At 42.1% G+C, this 22,305-nt stretch overlaps 1 protein-coding gene across 1 annotated transcript in view; it reads right to left on the reverse strand.

Annotated features, from left to right (window-relative positions):
• The window catches only part of pdcd4b (programmed cell death 4b), a 51,544-nt gene that overhangs the window by 23,251 nt on the left and 5,988 nt on the right, over positions 1-22,305 (reverse strand). Inside the window, exons 2-5 of the mRNA XM_048608813.1 lie at positions 18,887-19,183; positions 15,300-15,394; positions 14,035-14,148; positions 1,824-2,045 (exon numbers count right to left, since the gene is read on the reverse strand). Of these exons, the coding sequence (XP_048464770.1) occupies positions 1,824-2,045; positions 14,035-14,148; positions 15,300-15,394; positions 18,887-19,183 (728 nt within the window). The remainder of the gene's footprint in view (positions 1-1,823; positions 2,046-14,034; positions 14,149-15,299; positions 15,395-18,886; positions 19,184-22,305) is intronic.

The following is a 22,305-nucleotide window of genomic DNA, read 5'->3' on the forward strand; positions in this document are numbered from 1 at the left end:
ACCCTGACAGTGGAGGAGGCCAAGGATGGACATGTCGTCAGGGATGTGGGAGGGGGAATTAAAATGGATGGCAACCGGAAGGTTGGTATGGTTGGTGCATGCAGAGTGCAGAACCTATGCCGGAGCATCTGCGCTCTGCGTGCACCAACCATGCCAACCTTCCGGTTGCCATCCGTTTTAATTCTCCCTCCCACATCCCTGACGACCATGTCCATCCTTGGACTCCTCCACTGTCAGAGTGGGCCAAACGTAAACTGGAAGAACACCACCTGATATTTTGCCTGGGAGCTTACAGCCCAATGGCCTCAACATTGGCTTCACCAACTTCAAAATCTCTCCAAGCCCAGCCCACCCCCTCCTCCTCCTCACCTCCTGACCTGACCTGTCCACCTTCCTACTCACCTATCCACTCTAACCTTCCCACAGACTAATCACCAACCCCTTGACCACATCCACCTATCACTATCTCCCTTATTCTACCCCCCCAGCACCCTCCCCCCACCCTACTATTATTATTTCTGGGCTCCTCTCCCCCTATCCAGTTCTGAAGGGCGGCTGTGGCCCAAAACATTGACTTTCCTGCTCCTCTGAAGTTGTCTGACCTGCTATGCTTTTCCAGCCTCACAACTAGAAACTAAAACTAGAGGGAATAGGTTTAAGGTGAGAAGGGAAAGATTTAAAAGGGATCTGAGGGGCAACATTTTCACACAGAGGATGCTGCATATATGGAACAAGTTGCAGAGGAAGTGGTAGAGGTGGGTAAAATTACAACATTTAAAAGACATTTGCACAGGGGCATAGATAGGAAACGTTTAGAAGGAAATGGGCCAAACACAGGCAAATGGGACTAGTTCAAATAAGGAAACCTGGTTGGCATGGACAACTTGGGCTGAAGGAACTGTGCTGTGTGACTATAACTTTCACTGGTTTCATGCTTATTTTAACTGCTCTTTAATATGAAATAAGTTTCACAAAAAACTGGATTGCATTTTGCTTCTCCCCATTCCCAGCATCTCCTTTAGCTGGAAAGCCAAATGAGGAAACAATAGTACTGAATCTCATTAATTTGTTCACATATCCAGTCAACTAGCCCATCAGAGGTCAAGCAGAGACCTATTTACATAAGTTGAATCTCGCCTTTTCAAATTGAGTATAACTGACATTATTTTAATTATGGAAATAAATGATGTTGGCACACGAGTCGCAAGATGAAAGTAAGGAATGGAGCAGTTTTAAAGCTACAATCGTCACACTGTTTCACAATGTAATCTTCCTATACAGAGGAGCTTAATCAATTGACACAAACGTTTTAAAGATTTCAATACAATCAAAGCCCTGGGAAAACTTGAGAAAAATTTCCCAAATGAATAACAAATTGTACAATACAAATCTTTCATAATGCAAAGAATCACCATACCACAAGTAATACAATATTTTAAATTTAAAAAAATAGAACTATCCTGGGGACATGTTTTTACATACTAGGATACTACCCTTTCAGTATGAGGATTGGAATTGGGATATGGACAATTATGTGCATCAGAATCCAATTCAATATTAGTTGTGAATGTCAAAAAGCTTAAGGATGACCAGTGCAGCAAGGGGAAAAATATCAAATTGATGCAGTAGGTAATGATATCAGGGTTGGAGATAAGACACATTGCTGTCACAGCAAAGGGGGCTTTAATTCGTAACCAGGTGAGACTGCTTGGTGCTGATATGAGGTGGCCACACATCATTTCATTCCCCAGCACAAATATTCTTCACCTTGAAGGCAACAGAAAAATACACAAACTGCCTTATTTTGAATTTCTTGTACTCACCTGTGGTGCTCCAGGAGTATCCAAGGCTAATTCTGGCAAATCCTTCAGCAGCATATCAAAGGATTTTTCCACATCATTCGTAGTGAGTACTTTCCCACACAGATCAGACAGAAGTCTAGAGGTGAGCTCACGGTGGCTGGCTTTCCCCTCTAAAGCTAAAGAAACTGCTAACACTGGCACAGTGCACTTCATTTCTCCAAGATTCAAGTTATTCAGCAGCTCCTGTGCAACAGTAAATAAAACAATGAAAACAGAACAGCCTAGAAAAATAATTTAAGATTGGGGATATTGGAACCTTCAACATTTCATAAGCAAGAGAGAGCTATTCAAACAATTAATCTGAAGGAAGTGGGGAAATGAACTGGTAGTGACAATACCTCATATAGATGTCCAAATTCTCACAGAAAAAGGCATTAAATAGTCCATTTTTGCAGAATAAGTGTACGACCAAATGGAGATTAAGGAACTATAGATCTACAGTTGGCACTTATGATTGGGAAGAAGCAAATTGTTGTATATTGTTGACCCTTCTCTCCAGAGTCCAAAAGCATTGTGGAAGAAGGGAATGCACAGAGAGAAAGGGAAGGTGGGGCTAGGGAGAAGAAAGCTAACTACAAAAAATAAAATTCAAGTATTTAGTCTTTTTCAGTATTCCAGTTTTTGTAATGACAGGTAGTTTTACTCACAACCAGCATGCTGGGCACAAGATCACAGAGATTTAATTCAAGTTACCTCATTCAGCTATTTGAAGAACAGTACCTGCTGAAACAGGTCTAACAGCACATGGTCAAATATGATTGCACAAATGTGTGAAGGGGAATGCTGCAGTCACTTTTCTCTGTCTCAAAAATGTGCCTTTTAGTTAAAACATTTTGGACCATATCCAAACTTCATGACTTTTCTTGTACTTTTCTCTGGTCACATTAGACCTGCCCAAGCATCAGGAAACGGTGCCAAAGAATTTCCATCACAGCAGGATAATCTGACTTGATTGCTGCTTTGAGTAAAATATCCTTATTAATGGAATAATTTAGAATGTGCGCAAGGGAACAAATATACAAGTACACTGTTGAATGTCAAGGTTCCAAAGAAATCTAACTGAATGTGGCTCAAAGTCTCAGATGACATATTTCAGAGATCACAACTGTAGCAATAGCCAGTAATGAAACAGAAAAATCTTACTTCACAACTCAATGCTATTCCCAGAAAAGCAAAGATCTGTGTTGTCCTCATTATCATTTAGCTCTCAATCATCACATCTAAAACAAATTAATCATTTATTTATTTCACTGTTGTCAACAGCATACCGATTCACGTGATTTGACTGCTACCCATGCTTTCATAACTCACTTGCTGGCAAACAGCACTCAGTCAGATTAGGACGTCTGGTTGGTGCAGACGAGTTGGGCCGAAGGGTCTGTTTTTGTACTGTACAACTCTATGACTCTAATTCAATGCTTACCCTTATTGCCCATGTGGGAGTTCATTTCAGCTACTTGGTTTGGTTGAAAAATCAAATCAATAATAAACAATAAAAAAGATCCATCACAAGTTTAATTCAACCACGATGTATTAAAATTATTCCAGTGCATTTGATAGCAAAGTCCTAAGAGGGCCTATTCATTCATTTCCTATTGCAAGTTCTTACACAGCTAGACACAAATGAGTTCAGGAATCACCTTTTCTTGCAGAGGGATTGCAGCCTTTCCCCTGAAAGGATTCAAAATTATTGAGAGACATTCTAATTATTCAATCGCTTGAAAATGCTTGAAGAGCAGATTTTTGTCAAACATAGAAAACAGGAACAAGAGTACTTCTTGCGGCCCTTTGAACCTGTTCCACCATTCAATACAATCGTGGCTGGTTGTCCAACTCAGTAGCCTGTTCCTGCCTTGCCCCCCATATCCTTAGATATAGTTCTTTAGAGCTGAAGGAATCAAACTCCTTCTTGAAAACATTCAATGTTTTGGCCTTGACTGACGTGGCAGAGAATTCCACAGACTCACCACTCTCTGGATGAAAAAAATCTCTCATTTCAATGCTAAATGGCCTCCATATTCTTAAACTGTGACCCCGGTTCTGGACTTCCTGGTCATGTGGAACATCCTTCTTGTGTTTACTGTCTAGTCCTGTTAGAAATTTATAGATTTCTGAGATCCTCCCTCATTCTTCTGAACTGCCGTGAATATATGCAAATCAAACCAGTCTCCTCACAAGTCAGTCCTGCCATCCCAGAAATCAGTCTAATAAGCCTTCATTGTACTCCCTCTACAGACAGAACATGTTTCCTCAGACAAGGCGACCAAATTTGCATACAATGCCAAGAAGGGTTTGATCATCAAATACCCTTCCTGCTTGGTTCAATAACCTAAGATTTTATTTTTCTCAAGATCAGAGAACCAGCAAAGACATCCAGAAAAGATAACGCTCTCAACGAGAGCCATATTAGGAGAGCTTTAATGTTAGTCCTATTCAAAAAGGTTTTAATTTCTTAAGGTATCCATGCCCTTTGGTTACCACATCTTTGCCCCATACCCTACCAAATAACAGCAACTTCTCTACTTTTGATAGCTGGATGCTTGCCGTTAGCAACCATTCATGACATGGCCCCTGAAATGTTCAGGGAGGCAATATACTCAATTGATTTTTTTTCTCCTAAAGTCTATAAATTTGTGGTGTCTTGGCCTTCAGTTTGAGAGAATTATCTTCATAAAGACATTGTACAAATGTCTTCACCAAGTTCCCATAGTTTACTTTGTTATCCTTTACAGACTGAGCAAATACTATATTATCAGAATACATCCAGATCATTGTATCTTTGTTCAGTTGAGATATTGTGTAGAAGATGAAAAGCTTGAAATGTAGAGGATAACAATTTCAAAATTAATTAATTGGCTGTGAATATTCAGGAATTTTCAGAGGATGTGAATTGTGCTATAGCAGGTGAAGATTTGTTTAACTCCAGTTAACAACAGCAATGCGCATTTGTAAATTGATTTCAATGTAATAAAATGTTCCTGGCACATCACATGAGCATCCACAAAGGTAACACTGAGCTACATGAAGATCTGTCAAGGCAGGCGGCCAAAAGCTTGTTAAAGTAGGCTTTAAGCAGCATTTTAACAAGAGAGGTATAGACGCAGAAGGTTTAGGGAGATAAATTCAGATTCTGGGGGCAATGAAAAACGGATGCACAGAAAAGGATTGAAGAATACAGAATATAGAGCTGGAAGAGGGAAGAGCAGGACTACACAGCGATATGAACACAAGGACAAAACTGTTAAATCTGAGTTGCTGCCAGACTAGACAACTACATAGATTAGCAAACAGAGGTGACACTGAATGGGGCTAGATATAGGCAGTGTTTTGGATAAGTTGAAGTTTAATGTGGCCAAACCTGCCATCTGTCACCAACATTAGGCAAATTCAAGCAGCAGAGAGTAAGGACAATTACATGCAAAATATCAATTGCTTCTTGGTAATAGGAGCATGCATCTCGACTTCATCCAGAGACAACTAACTTAGTATTAAATCCCATTCCTCCAAATTCCAGTTGAAGGAGGAAAAAAAGCATTTAAAGTTTAGAAAATAAATCATACGTAAGACCATCTGTTTAGAATTGAACTTTTAAGTGAGGTTTCTTAATGCATTAGCAAATGTGCATTTTACACAGTTTATTCTAAGTCACAAGTCGTTTACTAGCTCTACTCCTGCCAAAGGGTACGTTAGTTCTTGCTTTGCCAAGACAGGTGAGGAATTTACATTATTTAAACTTAGAAACTTTGCAAAATGGTGATCAATTTTTATTTTTAGAAAAAAAAGGAAGAAAAAAGCTGGTACAGTAGTAGCAGCACTAAACAGTACATATTCTAGCACTTTAACAGTCACTAAACTTAGTGATAGCTTTGGAAAAGTTAAATGCACGTTAATTTGTCAATCTCCACAGTCCTGGGACACACCGCAGGTCTTTCTCAAGGTAAGGTTCAAGGTCCCCATTAATGACTGTACGTCCAATAGGTCAGAACTGGAGATGTTTGCTGATGATTGCACAAATCGCAACTCTTCAAATACTGAAACAGCAAAACCCGTATGACATCCAGGCTTGGGCAAATATATGGCACATAACATTCATGCCACACAAGTTCCAGGCAATAACCATCATCGACAACAGAATCTAATCATCTCATCTGTACATTCATTGGTATTAGCATATCTGAATTGCCTACCAACATCCTGGAAGTTACCACTGACCAGCAACATTCATAGTGTGGCTACTAGAGCAGGTCAGAAGTGAAGAAGTCCAGAATGAATAACTCACTTATTCGCTCATCAATACTTCTCCACCATATACAAAGCACAAAACCTGGACGGGTTCAGCTCCAATAACACAACGTTTGACAGTATTCTGGCAAAAGCAGTTTGCTTGATTGGCACCCCATCTACCACCTTCCACATTCACTCCCTTCACCACTGTCATACAGTGGGTGCAATGTGTACCACCTACCAGATCAACTCACCAAGGTTCCTTCAATAGCATGTTCCAATTCAATGACTCCTGCCACTCCAAAGGACATTAGCAGCAGATATGTGGGTACAGCACCCCCTGCCAGTTCCTTTCCAAGTCACACATCATCCTGACTTGGAAATGTAATGTCCTTTAGCGTCACTAAGTCAAAATGTGGAACACTCCTCTCTCTAGTACTGTGGATATACCCATACACCAAGCTCACCATCACCTTCAAGGTAGTACTGAGATCCCAGCCTCTGATTTACTTTTGTAATAACTGTGTATGGTTTGTCCGGTTAATTTTCTGGTCGACAGTCACCTCCAGGATATTGATCGTAGGAAATTCAGCAACAGTAACGTCCCAGAACATTAAGGGAAGATGATCAAATTCTGTTGGTGGAGACAGTCATTATTTGGCACTTGTGGGATATGAATGCTTCTTACCACTTTCTAGTCCAAGGGTGGCACGGTGGCACAGTGGTTAGCACTGCTGCCTCACAGCGCCAGGGACCCGGGTTTGATTCCAGCCTCGGGCGACTGTCTGTGTGGAGTTTGCACATTCTCCCCGTGTCTGCGTGGGTTTCCTCCGGGTGCTCCGGTTTCCTCCCACAGACCAAAGATGTGCAGGTTAGGTGGATTGGCCGTGCTAAATTGCCCATAGTGTTCAGGGAGGTGTAGATTAGGTGGGTTATAGGGGGATGGGTCTGGGTGGAATGCTGAGGTTCGGTGTGGACTTGTTGGGCCGGAGGGCCTGTTTCCACATTGTAGGGATTCTCTGATTCTCTCTGATAGAAGTCTTGATATTGTGCAGGTCTTGCGTGCAGGCACAAAGATGTGGAATTAGAAGAGTTGTGAATGATACAGAACATTGCACTTCAAGCACTTTAAGGTTTATACTGGAAGCAAGATCAATGATGATGCAGTTGAAGATGGTCAGCCAGGACACCACACTAAGGAACTTCCACCAGCAATATCATGACGCTGAGATGATCGACTGCACCAACCACAAACAAATTTCTTTCACTTAAACATGTGAAAGACTATATATCGTGGGACAAATTTGACTAATAAGTAATATGAGTCAAAGTAACTTTCAGCATTAGTGTAACTAAACTGTGCGCATGAATATTAATTAACGGCTGAATTCTGTTGGGTTCCAGAAAGTGCTGTTTGCTTTTGTTTTCTATATAGAATTAGAGTCTCAACCAACCAGACAGAATTTGTTTTGGACAAAAAAGTTAGAACCAAACAAAATGGCTGGATCATTGTTAAAAACAGCACACTCTCTGCTGTCAAGAGTTTAAGCTATTAACATAATATTACTTATTTTTATGCAGCTTCAATTATTCAATAAATAAATCAGTTTATACAGCACAAAAGGAGACCATGTGACCCAATGGTCTACACTGGCCCTCCATGTTCAATTCACTTAGTACCATTCTGTCTTCTCCCCATGACACTGCACATTCTGATTACCTTTTGAATGTGTGACCCGCCACCAGGGTCTCAGGTGGTTCATTCCAGACATTAACCATGCATTGCATGTAGAAAATTTCATGTCATTTTACGTCTTTCACCAATTACTTTAAATCTGGGCTGTCTTGTTTAATTTCTTCGCGAGTGAGGTTTCTCCTTTCTACTCTTCCATGACCCTGCATGACTTTGAACACCTCTATCTTCTCCAATATCATCTTCATAAGCAATTCCTCATTCCTGGAACCATTCTTGTCAGTCTCTTGCCATGCTCACCAATGTCTTCACATTTAAGTGCAGCATCCAGCAGTGAACACAAGGCTGATCCAGTATTTTGTACTGGTTCAACATAACCTCCTTGGTCGTATACTCTGTACACTTATCAAGTAATGCCAAAGATCCATATGCTTTATTAGCTGCTGTCTGAAGCTGGCGGGCCAGCTTCAACAATCTATACACATATACACACAGGTCCCTCCGGTCCAGCATCGCCTTCAGAGTTGTGTTCTTTATTTTGTCTTCATGATCTTCCACCTAAATGAATCACTTCGCACTTTCATAATAAGCTTCAATTGCTTTTGTCCATACATTTTACCAACTTGTCTATATCCTTTTGAAACACTGAACGATCCTCCTCACAGTTGACAATGCTTCCAAGTTTCATATTGCATACAAACTTGGAAATTGCACCCTGTACATCAAGATCTAAAACATTAATTTATACATCAGGAAAAGCAGAGTCCCAGAGAACTCCACTACACACACTTTCCTCCTGTCTGAACAACATGCATTAAACATTTTTCTTTATTTTGTCACTCAATTTTGAATCCATGCTTTTACTATCCCAGAGGGTCCAGAGACCCTTCTGTTCTGTAACATTAATTCTGCTTTCTCACCCCAGATGCTGCCAGACCTGCTGAGTTTTTCCACCAACTCCTGTTTTTGTTTCCAATTTCCGGCATCTGTATTCTTTGTTTTTTGTTCAATGCAGGCATTTCTGAAGAAGGGTCCAGACCTATAGCATCAGCTTTCCTGCTCCTCTGATGCTGCCTGGCCTGCTGTGTTCATCCGGCTCCACACCTTGTTGTCTCAGACTCCAGCATCGGCAGTTCCTACTATCTTTGAGTGAAAAGAGCCAGCTGTGATTAAAGGGGTGTGATTTATCTGGTAATAACCATTAAGAGTTGGATGCTAGTCTGTTCTTTTTGAAGGGATTTAAAAGTAATTTTTTTTTCCTATTCATTCGTGGGATGTGGGCGTCGCTGGCTGGCCAGCATTTCTTGCCCGTCCCTAGTTGCCCTGGAGAAGGTGGTGGTGAGCTGCCTTCTTAAACCACTGCAGTCCTCCTGCTGTGAGTTGACCCACAATGCTATTAGGGAGGGAATTCGAAGATTTCGACCCAGCAACAGTGAAATAACGGCGATATATCGCCAAGTCAGGATGGTGAGTGACTTAGAGGGGAACTTCGAGGTGGTGGGGTTCCCATACGTCTGATGCCCTTGTCCTTCTAGGTGGAAGTGGTCGTGGGTTTGGAAGGTGCTGTCTGAGGATCTTCGATGAATTTCTGCAGTGCATCTTATAGATAGTACACACTGCTGCTATTGACCGTCGGTGGTGGAGGGAGTGAATGCTTGTGGATGTAGTGCCAATCAAGCAGGCTGCTTTGTCCTGGATGGTGTTGGGGCTGCACTCATCCAGGCAAGTGGGGAGTATTCCATCACACTCCTGACTTGTGCCTTGTAGATGGTGGACAGGCCTTGGGGAGTCAGGAGGTGAGTTACTCGCCGCAGGATTCCCAGCTTCTGGCCTGCTCTTGTAGCGACTCTGTTAATGTGGCGAGTCCAGTTGAGTTTCTGGTCAATGGTAATTTCCAGGATGATGATTGGGGGGGATTCAGTGATGGTAACACCATTGAATGTCAAGAGATGGTGGTTACATGGTCTCAGACTGGCATTTGTGTGATGCAAATGTCACTTGCCACTGTTAGCCTAAGCCTGGATATTGTTCAGATCTTGTTGCATTTGAACACGGACTGCTTCACTATCTGAGGAGTCACGAATGGTGCTGAACATTGTGCAATCATCGGCGAACATCCCCACTTCTGACCTTATGATGAGGAAAGGTCATTGATGAAGCAGCTGAAAGTGGTTGGGCCGAGGACACTACGCTGAGGAACTCCTGCAGAGATGTCCTGGAGCTGAGATAATTGACCTCCCACAACCACGACCATCATCTTATGTGTCAGATATGACTCCAACCACCAGACAGTTTGCCCCGATACCCATTGATTCCTGTTTTGTTCGGGCTCCTTGATGCCACACTTGGTCAAATCCAGCCTTGATGTCAAGGGCTGCCACTCTCACATCACCTCTGGAATTCAGCTCTTTTGTCCATGTTTGAACCAAGGCTGTAATGAGATCAGGAGCTGAGACACTCTGGTGGAACCCAAACTGGGCGTCACTGAGCATTATTGTTGAGCGGGTGCTGCATGATAGCACTGTTGATGACACCTTCCATCACTTTACTGATGGTCAGGCTGATGATAGGTCCAGTAGTTTAAGCATGTTGTTCCCATTTCCTTGCCAGTTTGAGCGTGTTGCACCCGTAGGTCTCTAAGGTTTTGGAGTAGATTTGTAGCTCGGGTTATGGGTGTTGAGGTTGGTTGGCTCGCCGAACTGGTTTGTTGTTCCGCAGACGTTTTGTTACCGTGCTTGGTAGCATCCTCAGTGCAGAACCTATGGATCCAGTACTGGACCTATGCCTGACCATCCACTTCACCTTCAACGGCCAAACATACGAGCAAATCAACGGGACACCCATGGGATCGCCTATCTCCGGACTCATAGCAGAAGCAGTGATGCAAAGACTGGAAAGGACTGCCCTTCCACAAATCCAACCTATCGATAAACTATGGATACGCTACGTAGACGACACCTTTGTCATCATTAAACGGACCAAATTAGAAGAGACACACAAACTCAAACAACACCCTCACCAGAATAAAATTCACCAGAGAGGAGAAGAACAAACAACTCCCATTCCTGGACGTCATGGTAGAGCGCAAGACAAATGGGGAACTGCAAACGAAAGTACACCGAAAAGCCACACACACAGACCAGGTATTGAACTTCAACAGTAACCATCCCAGCACACACAAACGAAGCTGCGTGCGAACACTATTTAAAAAGGCAACAACACACTGCAGCAACATGGAACTACGCCAAGAGGAGGAGGAATACCTCTTCCAAGTGTTCAAGGATAATGGATATCCAAAGAACTGGGTCAGGAGATACCTACAGGAACAGCATCAGAAAGATTCTACACGCCCCGACACACTCATCACACTACCCTACATCAGGAACACGTCAGAACTCACCACAAGACTTCTACAACCACTGGGCATCAGAGTGGCACACAAACCCACATCAACCCTACGACAAGTGCTGACCCGAACTAAAGACCCACTCCCCGCCATGGACAGGACCAATGTCATCTACAAGATCCCCTGCAGAGACTGCGAGAAACACTACATCGGACAAACAGGAAGAAAACTAACAACAAGAGTACATGAACACTAACTGGCTACAAAAAGACACGATCAATACTCACTCATCTCAATCCACATGGACAAGGAGAACCACGACTTCGACTGGGACAACACCAAGATCCTGGTACAGGCTAGGCAGAGACAAGCACAAGAATTCCTGGAAGCATGGCACTCCATGAAGCAGGCTATTAATAAACACATTGAACTCGACCCCATATACATTCCACAACGGAGGAAACCCGGAAGTGAGGCAATCCATCGCAACGGACCCCAGAGTTTAAAAGCCAGGCTGGAAAACACACCGACGCTTCATCAGAGGCTGCACTGAGGATGTTACCAAGCACGGTAACGAAACGTCTGCGGAACAACAAACCAGCTCGGCAAACCAGCCAACCAACCTCAACACCCACAACTCGAGCTACAAATCTACTCCAAAACGTTAGAATTCTGCTGCTGTTGATGGCCCACAGCGCCCCATGGATGCCCAGTCTTGAGTTGCTAGATCTGTGCGAAGTCTGTCCCATTTAGCACGGTGATAGTGCCATACAACACGATGGAGGTTGTTCTCAATGTGAAGGTGGGACTTCATCTCCACAAGGACTGTGCGATGGTCACTCTTACCGATACAGTCATGCACAGATGCAACTGCAGCTGGCAGATTGCTAAGGATGAGGTCAAGTGTGTTTTTCCCTCACCACCTGCCGCAGACCCAGTCTAGCAGTTATGTCCCTAGGGCCCGACTAGCTCGATCAGTAGAACTGCTGCCGAGCCACTCTTGGTGGTGGACATTGAAATCCCCCACCCAGAGTACATTTTGTACCATTGCCATCCTCAGTGCTACCTCCAAGTGCTCTTCAACACTGAGGAATGCTGATTCATCAGCTGAGAGAGGACAGTATGTGGTAATCAGCAGGAGGTTTCCTTGCCCACGTTTAACCTGAAGCCATGAGACTTCATGGGGTCTGGAATCAACGTTGAGGACTCCTACTGCAACACCCCCGACAACTGTATCCCACTGTGCCACCCCCTCTGCTGGTGGGACAGGACACACCCAGGGATGGTGATGGTGGTGTCTGGGACATTGTCTGTAAGGTATGATTCTGTGAGTATGACAGTGTCAGGCTGGTGCTTAACCAATCTGTGAGACAGCTCTCCCAATTTTGGCACTAACCCCCAGATGTTAGCGAGGAGGACTTCGCTGGGTCGACAGGGTTGTTTCTGACGTTGTCTTTTCTGGTGCCTAGGTCAATGCCAGGTGATCCGTCCAGTTTCCTTTCTTTGAGTCTTTGTCGTGACTGGTACAACTGAATGGCTTGGTAGGCCATTTCAAAGGGCAGTTGAGAGTCAACCACATTGCTGTGGGTCTGGAGTCACATGTAGGCCAGATTAGGTCAGGGTGGCAGACTTCCTCCCCGAAGGACATTAGTGAATTACACCTGCGTTTTCAGAGCTGTGACTTTAAAATCAGTATATGTCAGAGACAGCAGAGGACAGCAAGGATCCCAGGAGCGTTTATTGAAGTTTGTTTCTATTGTGGGGGTTACAACAGGAGAGAGAAAATACAGCTATTAGCTTTAGCAGAATTTACGATGGAACAAGTTGTTTTTAAAAACATTGAAAAGCTTTTGGGTTCAGTTTAAAGTAGACCTGACCAAAGTCAGATGCATATAGACTCTCCTAGAAAAGGAGGTTGTTCAGAGCAGTTAAGGGGGTCAGGTTATCGCAGAGTAAGGGTTGCAGTTTGTCAGTACTCCCAGACCAGGAATGTCTGGATAGAATGCTGTGGATTATTCAAAGCTGAGAAGGTTTAAGCTCTCAGGTGTGAGCATTTTCAAGGAAAAGGACTCTACATTTCACAGGCCATGAACGGAGAATCAGCAGTTAAGTCAAACCTACAGATTGAACAGGAAGGAAAATTTCCCTGGATTCTGGTTAACCGTAAAGTGATGGCCTTGGGTTGTACATGAGACTTTGTTTTGCCTCGTGTTTCAAACTCTTACACGTGAACAGCTTAATTTGTTTCATTTTCTTTGTAATAAACGTGCTTACGGTTAAAACACAAGCTGCAATTTGGTATACGTCTGTTTCAGAAAAAGGACTGCATGTTAAATTTAAAAAAAGATTTCATTCCAGGATCTGATTTGTCCAGTAGTAAGATTCACTGGGTTCTCTTTTGAGGGTTAAATCTTATTCGTACCACAGAGGTCAATGCCTTAAACATGTAATTATTGCTTCCAATTGGTTAGTCATGATATAATAATTATTTCTGGAATTTTGAAACACTCCATGAATGGAACATTTAATTAAATGGTTGCTTTCTGCACATGACCAATCGATTACCAATCTGTTATAAATACTGAATAAATATTAAGTAAATAACAACCATCAACAAGTTTCAAAAACTGTATAAATACAGAAGGCATTTCAGTAGTTGACAAAAAGCAGCAATAGTCAGGTGATTCTAATGAGCACACAGAGTGAAACATGTCTTGCCTTAAGTAAATTAAGTATGATCAAATTCTTCCAAGCTTCCATCCAATAAACTCTACCATTATTTTTAAAAAGGATCAAACATCTATAGTTATAGACTATTTCACTTTAAAAATCACTACAAGTTTAACAACTTTAACAATTCCAAATAGTTGACCTCATTTTTGTATTAAAATCAAGTATTAAATACATACCAGAACTTCATTAGTGTCTCCATGTTCAAAGTATTCTTGCACAATTGGAGTCACAGTTTTCTGAAAAACCCCTTCATCTAAGGGTAGAACCACTGTTTCATACACGCAATTCTCCTGTTGAAATTTATAACAGAACTAAAATCTTGTTATCAAATGGTATTGTCAACAGAAACAAATTCAGAATAAGTTGGCACCCTGCTGACACTACAGGGCCACTTGGTGATCTGCTGATTAGAGAGAAATAGACATGGTATAAATTAATACAGAACAGAACACAGATTGCTTTAAATATGTGACAGTTATATGGCTTTGTGGGATTTTATCCCCTCACCATCTCCTTAAGGTAGTAAGCTCCATAAGGAGCAAGTTAGTTAACTTTCAGATGTTTCACTTGCGTGTGAATTTCTGTTACATGCATCTAGTGTTACTAATCATGTGTTTTAAAAAAAAGACCAAGCCTGACCTTAGGGTGAGACAGTAAGTGTACTTGCCTTGGGGTAGATAAAGATGTCACTACACTGAACAAAAAGTAGGAAGCTCTCCTGTTTTCTGGTCAATACTTCCCTCAATCAATATCTCTCAACAACAGAAAGTGTATCTCTCAGCATTTTATACGATCTTACTGCGTACAAAATGATTCATTCACAGAAACTGTGATCTCTTTGTGAAGCAATTCACTGAAAACAGCTCAAGATATCATTAAAGATATACAGGCACCAGTATTCCTTTCGTTCAACTTCTGGAAAATTCATTTAGTATCAGTACCTCAGTCAATCTTCAGTTTTGGGATATGGAGATCTATTATAGTGCACCCACCACTGATGGACAAGATTAATTATTTCACTGCAGTCTAGGGAACTACATAGTTCAGTAACACATGCAGCACATTATCGAGTTTTATTGGAGACAGTTAGGTGGTGTGCTGGTGGAAGGATAGATTAAACAAAGCGATCACATTTGGTATGAAGAACCAAGTTCAATTCTAAGCTCTACCAGTTTCTGGAGTCATCATCATGATTACATTCCAAGAACTTCTACCATGCAAAGAACAAGGAACGTGAATAAACTTGGCGATCTCCATTTCAATCTTACAAACTATGGGAAATAATTTATTATCCTGGAAAATACTCTTAAATACTAAGGAAAGGAACAAAGTAAGTTTAAAAAAAAGGGTGAAGAAATAGAACTAACCATAGGTTATTGGTTAAATCATGAACAACCAAAATTTTAAAAATTTAGGTATCTGATGCTTAATATCCACTCACCTGATCTTCTTCATAATTGGGATCTCTGACATCCACTTCCTCCAAATCATACACCTCACCAGGTGTCCCCCAAACACCTTTACCGCCCGCTCCACCTACCAACAGAATTTGAATGTTAAATAATGTAAAATGAAAAATAAAAAAGGCCAAATATGTAATTACATGCTTTAAAAAAAATATCTTTCAGGAGCACAGTTTAAAAGAATTTGATTAGAAATCATTCTGATCCATGCACTAACTGAATTGCTGACTGAACTGACACTGCAATCAAACAAATTATAGTAACTGCTGTCCAAACTGACTATTCTCCAATTCCAACTGCGTCTTATTAGTACAAGCAGCTCTAATTTTAAGATGCTCTCACTGAAAAATAATTTGCAATTTGTGTTTCAAAAACAGTGAACTCTGGCTTTTTCTTTTTAATTCATAAAGATAAGTTAGATTTACTTACAGGACAACTAAGCAAAAACTCAACAAGATTTACAATGGAGAGTCCCTGTAATTGAGACTGCTTTTTTCCCATCGCATGCTCAGTTAGTAGTACATGGGCTACACTAATATGGTTCCTGAAAAAATAATTACTCCAGTAAAAGAGATAAACTCTAACTCTGTAGAGTTTAAACACTATAGGAATTATTTATATGGTTTTAAAACATATACAAATTCACAATGCAACACTCAAATATTCCACAAGATTTGCTATTCTCTCTCTTCACTGGCTGGTACAGCTTGATAATTCAACTTTTGAACTTCTATGATCTTCTTGAATGAAGACGACTGAATTTTTCAGAAAGTTGCAGTAACCAATCCGAAAAGAAATGTTTTTTCCAGGAAATTCTCCAACTACTATATGTGCCTCCCAATAATTAAAGCCAAGACCTACAAGTTAGTGAATTATAAATTGTAGAATGCATCCACTATCAACTCTCCTTTCAGGAGTACAACAAGCTGCACTAAAATCATCTAAAATACTCCCAAAAAGAATCTTGCTTCTATTCAATCTTCCACATATTATGAGCTCTCCATTTAGGCAATTATAGATACAGTAACACATTAAACATACAGCAACTTAATAATCTCAACATACTTGTCCTTCCCCTGCTAATCTCCTCCACATTCATCGTACTCAGATAATTATTATCTACAATCTAAGCAAATTATACAGCTGTTTCAGCAAAGCTCCACATTGACTTAAAAGCCACAACAAAATGATCTAAAATCACAAAAAGTACACTAATGGCTGATGGGATGATTTGAAATTATTCAGAGGTCACTAAAGGCTTCAACCAAGATTCCAGGTTAGGGCTCGAGCAAAGAAGATTGTTATTAGTCTGCATTTAACCCAAGTTGCACTTGATATAAATAAGGGGCAAAAAGTAAAAGATATTCCATTCTCCAGTATCAAAACCTAGTGCCCACCTTTTTGAGATAGTAGGAACTGCAGATGATGGAGAATCTGAGATAACAAGGTGTAGAGCTGGATGAACACAGTCTAGGCCTGAAACGTCAGCCTTCCTGCTCCTCTGATACTGCTTGGCCTGCTGTGTTCATCCAGCTCTACACCTTGTTAGCCCACCTTTTTGAATTGGTTTTTGACTCCAGACAATGAGCACATTTCTCATGGGGCCAACCACTCCTTTATTAAAATGTTACCAAATGGAAAATATTTATCCAAAATATTAAAAAAGTGTACCCACATCTATCAATATCAAATTGCAACATAGCTAATAGTCCATTTAGATTCAGTTCGTTATGTTGCAGATACTTTACAAGTTTAAACAAGATGCTGTAAATGTTTTACAAGGAGGGAATGGCACATGTATCTCTTCTGAAAGCAAAGCTCTTCCTGGTTTGGGATTCTGTCACGTCAACAGGGGTTTCTCTCATGATCAGAGAATTGTCAATTCAACCCTGGCAGTTCTATGGATTGACCATGGTCAGGCCTTCCCCATAGAGGACATCAGAGGTGCAAGTCCTGCCGATCAGAGAACAACAGTGCATGCCAACAATGCCAGCACGAGTGACAGTAGCTGGAAGCAATGGAATCACCAGAGGCCCAGGATCATTGTGGGAATCAAAACCAAACAGACAGAAAAGCAGAATTGGGATTGTAAGGTCAGATGTAAAGACAGGCAAGGAGAAAGCTTTCACCAGCTACTACTGAGTGCTCCATAACAAGGCAAAACTACGGTGCAACATAAAGAAAACAAATCTGTCAAAGATCACAAGTTTCTACGTTCACCAATTTGAGAACAAGAGGCACGTATTTAAGGAGGTCCAAAGAAACATGGAGACACAAGGAAGAACATTTTCATGAAGTGGTTAAGATCCGAAACACAATGCAGAGTACAGTGCAGACACATCCAATTGAGGCATCAGTTGGAATTGAATCAGAATCTCAAAAAGGAAGAATGTGCTGAATTATGGAGAGAATGTGGGAAGATAAAGTGAACGGCTCATTTGGAGAACTGTTGCAGACATGGCAGATGAAATGGGCTCTTCTGTGCTCAAATGGTTCTGTAATATAATGGACATTGAAATTAGTTAGATTTCCTTTGATATGGAAGCAAATCCAAATTAAAGCACAGCCCCCAACCTTAGCATTCTCTTCCTAAAACCCTGTATTTCATTAAGCCAGGACACAATCTTTCAACATTAAGCTTTATCTAAGTAATGAATGAACTCCCATTCTGTCAGGAATTACTAATCCATGCTATTTACAAAAGCAAATTGCTGTTTCCTACCAACTGAATTAAAATACTGAATTGCACAATTTCCTGGAAATACAATTCCTGCTAAGACCTAGCAATGATATCAGCTCTGACCAGCCATTGTGTGACTGGTAGAGTAGGTATCCATAAAGGGATCAACCAGAAGTTCATCGAAAATGAGCTGAATAAAAGAACCCAATGTATTCAATTCTACCATAAAACTTTGTCAGTAACCCATGACTGTCACTTCTTACAATGTCCCCCATACACAGATCCCAAGATATATCTCTGCAATCCACAACTGAATCAATCTCCTTCAACATCCTCAAATCCAACACCGTCTTATCCTGTAATGCATCAATTTCCCTCTGCTCATTTAAAAATTCCCTTGATAGCTGTGCTTCTTCTCAAATTGTATTTGTAGTTATAGGGAGTACTAGGTCGTGGGACAGGAGTGCACTACATGGGTGCACTGGAAGCAAGAGACAGACATTGAGATAGTGCTTTGAAAAAAAGTTAATGTACTGAATAAAAAAATAAATGATTGAGCAGAATTTCATACCTAGCAAACAAATGGTAATCTAGGCAATTGCTCACCACGAAGATCTCAAATACTGCAGAATTACAAGTTAAAGAGCAAAAAAGGAAGTCATGCACAACCAGGACAACACAGCTTTGAATATTGTTACCAATGAAAGCCAACTGCAAGATACATCAGTATCAAAAGAACTTCATGGCCTGATGTTTTCCTGCTTAAAAATAAGTCGCAAGACTTTACCTCAGCACTCCGTCCACATCTTCCTCCTCAAAATGTTTTGCATAGAAAGTGCATCCTTGAATGCTAATTGCTTCCAAAATAAAACCTCAAGTACTTGCCTTTCTTGGGCAGTCCTCTTCCTTTTCCCATCCGTGACTTCCTGTCCAACATCTTCCCTTTCGGACTAGAGGGAACAACATTCCGACTACTGTCCCCATTATCACTGAGGGAATCTCCTCGCCCAGAATCCCGAGAAGAGTTTTTCCTCAAACGTCTCTTGGCTTTAGCCTTGAGTCGAGCTTCGTGAATGGACGTCTCACATGATGTCCAATTCCCATTGATTTCATTTGGCAGCATAATGGCTTGAGTCTGATCTTCATCTCCAGACAACAAGTTACTAGTACTGTTGTCAAGTTCTGAAACAGCAAGTTGAGCCATTAAGTCAACAATGGTGTTCAACATTTAGAAAAAGTACAATATAAAGTGTACTTTTTAAAGGTGGAGATTAGCACAACCAATTAACACCAGGAGCGGCTGACACATTCACCTGCATGATCTGTGACAATGATAGTCTCAACACAGCAAATGATACACCTGATTTCAACTGGCTTTAGCATGCATAGCTTCTGAGAGTTGCATCACACGCAGATATCGTCTCCAAAACTAGCATCCAAGCCAGAAGCAAATTACTGCAGATGCTGAAATCTGTATTGAAAACAAATGCTGGAGATCATCCATGGAGAGAGAGCAAGGTAACGTTGAGTCTAGATGACTCTTCATCAGAGTTGAAGTGTGGAGAGGACAGCATTTATGCTGTAGTTTGGGGGTGGGGTTAGTGGCTGTAGGGTGCAGGAGGAAAAAAGATGTTGATAGTTCAGATAAAAGGTGACCGGAATGTGAGAATGGCAGAACAATGGTGTGTCTCACTGCCAGACTGGGAAGAACAGACAGTCTCTCTGGGATGTGGGGGGTGGTGTAGAGAGAGAGAGAGAGAGAGATAGGAAGACATGATAACAGAATGTAACAAGCTAAAAGAAAGGGAAGAAATGGGAGTTGGTTCACAATTTGAAGGCGTTTAATTCAATATTAAGTCCAGATGGTTGTACAGTGCCTAGTCTGAAGGAGATGTTGTTCTTCCTGTTTGCGCTGCGATTCACTGGAACATTGCAGCATGCTGAGGACAGACACGGGCACGCGAGCAGGATGCTGTGTTAAAATGGCTGGCTATGGGAAGGTTGGGGTCATGCTTTTGCACAGATTGGAGGTGTTCTGCAAAGCAATCTCCTAGTCTGCGTTTGGTTTCTCCAAAGTCCAGTAGACCACGTTGGGTGCAGCAAATACAACACACAAGATTGGAGGAGGTGCAGGTGAAATGCTGCTTCACCTGGAAAAAACTGTTTAGGCCCTTGAATGGTGGGCAGGGAGGTGGCGAAGGGGCAAGTGTTGCACCTTCTGCAGTTACATGGGAAGATGCACGGGGATGGGGTGGCTGTGAAATCGACAAGGGTGTCCCATAAGGAAAGATCCCAGCAAAATGCAGACAGGGGAGTGAGGGGAAGATTTATTTGGTGACGATGTTCTGCTGGTGGAGTGCAATCCTTTGAATGCGGAGTCTGGAGGCCTGAAAAGTGAGGACAAGGAGAACCTGATCACGCTGTTGCGAGTCATGGGAAGGGGCAAGGGCAGAAGCACACGACAGGTCGGATGTGGTTGAGGGCCCTGTAGGCCCAGTGGATGGGAAGCCACGGTCACGGAAGCAGCAAGCCAGGTCAGCAGCACCATTTTGGAAGGTGGCATCATCTAAACAGATGGCTGGCTGAACTCGTTCTTTCACTGAACAATTTTTCCTTTAATTCATCTCACTTCTGCCAAGTCAAAGGAGTGGCTATGGGCACCCACATAGATCCCAGTTATGCCAGTCTCTTTATGGGCTATGTGGAATAATCCTTGTTCCAGTCCTACAATGGCCCCCTCCCACAACTCTTTCTTTGGTAAATCAACCACTGCTTCGGTGCTGCTTCATGCTCCCTCCTAGACCTGGAAAAATTTATTCATTTTACTTCCAATTTCCACCCCTCTAAAACGTTCACATTGTCCATTTCCAACACTTCCCTTCCTTTCCTTGACCTCTCTGTCTCCATTTTGGGGAATAAACTGTCCACTGCCATCCACTACAAAGCCACTGACTCCCATGGCTACCTTCACTACGGATACATTCTGCAAGGACTCTATCCCATTCTCCCAGTTCCTTTGCCCATGTCACATCTGTTTGGATGATGCCACCTTCCACAACAGTGCTGCTGATATGGCTTGCTTCTTCCACGACCCTGGCTTCCCTTCCACTGTGATTGACAGGGCCCTCAACTGCATCCAACCTATCACCTGTACTTCTGCCCTTGCCTCTTCCCATCACTCAACAGCATAACAGAGTTTCCCTTGTCCTCACTTTTCATCCCACCAGCCTCCGCATTCAAAGGCTCAATCTCTTCCATTTCAACGACTCCAGAACGCCACCACCAAATATTTTCCCCTCGCTCCCCAGTCTGCGTTTTGCAGGGATCGTTCCCTCAGGGACACCCTAGTCCATTCCACAACCACCAACACCACTGCACCCACCACCCCCTCCCCACGGCACCTTCCCACGTAACTGCAGAAGGTGCAACACCTGCCCCTTCACCTCCCTGCTCACCGTCCAAGCACCTAATCAGTCTTACCAGGTGAAGCAGCATTTCACCTGCATCTCTTCCAATCTTGTGTATGATAATCACTGCACACTGGAGAAATCAAAAGCAGACTGGGTGACTGCTTTGCAAAACACCTCCGATCTGTGCACAAGCATGACCCCGACCTTCCCGTAGCCGGTTATTTTAACATAGCATCCTACTCACATGCCCACATGTCTGTCCTTGATTTGCTGCAATATTCTGGTGAATCACAGCACAAATTGGAGGAACATCTTCAGACTAGGCACATTACAGCCTTCTGAACTTAATATTGAGTTCAACACAGTCAAATTGTGAACCAACTCCCATTTCTTTTAGCTTGTTACATACTGTTATCATGACATCTCTCCCCTCCCCTCATCCCAGTGAGACTAACTGCCGTGTCAAGTCTGGCAGTTAGACACATCATTGTTCTGCCATTCTCACATTCCGATTGCTTCATTTGAACTATCAGCATCTTTTCGTCACCAGCACCCTACACCCACCACACCCCACACCACCCAAACTACAGCATAAAGGCTGTCCCTTTCACACTTCACTTCAGCTCTAATCAAGAGTCATCTAGACTCAAAATGTTAGCTTGCTTTCTCTCCATGAATGCTGCCTGACCCACTGTGATCTCCAGCATTTGTTGTTCTCAGTAGCATCCAAGCTGCTCAACTACTCTTCTGTCTAAAAGAAAAGCCACAAAGCACCTACAATAGCAAAACAAAAATGATGGTGCCCACAATGTTCTAGAAGGGAGATTTGTTTTTACTAAAAGTATCAAACTCTTGGGATATATACACAATGGTACTCAAGACAACAAAATTTGT

The sequence above is a fragment of the Rhincodon typus genome, chromosome 20 (genome assembly GCF_021869965.1).
Source record: "Rhincodon typus isolate 14 chromosome 20, sRhiTyp1.1, whole genome shotgun sequence".
In the NCBI taxonomy this organism is placed as follows: Eukaryota; Metazoa; Chordata; class Chondrichthyes; order Orectolobiformes; family Rhincodontidae; genus Rhincodon; species Rhincodon typus.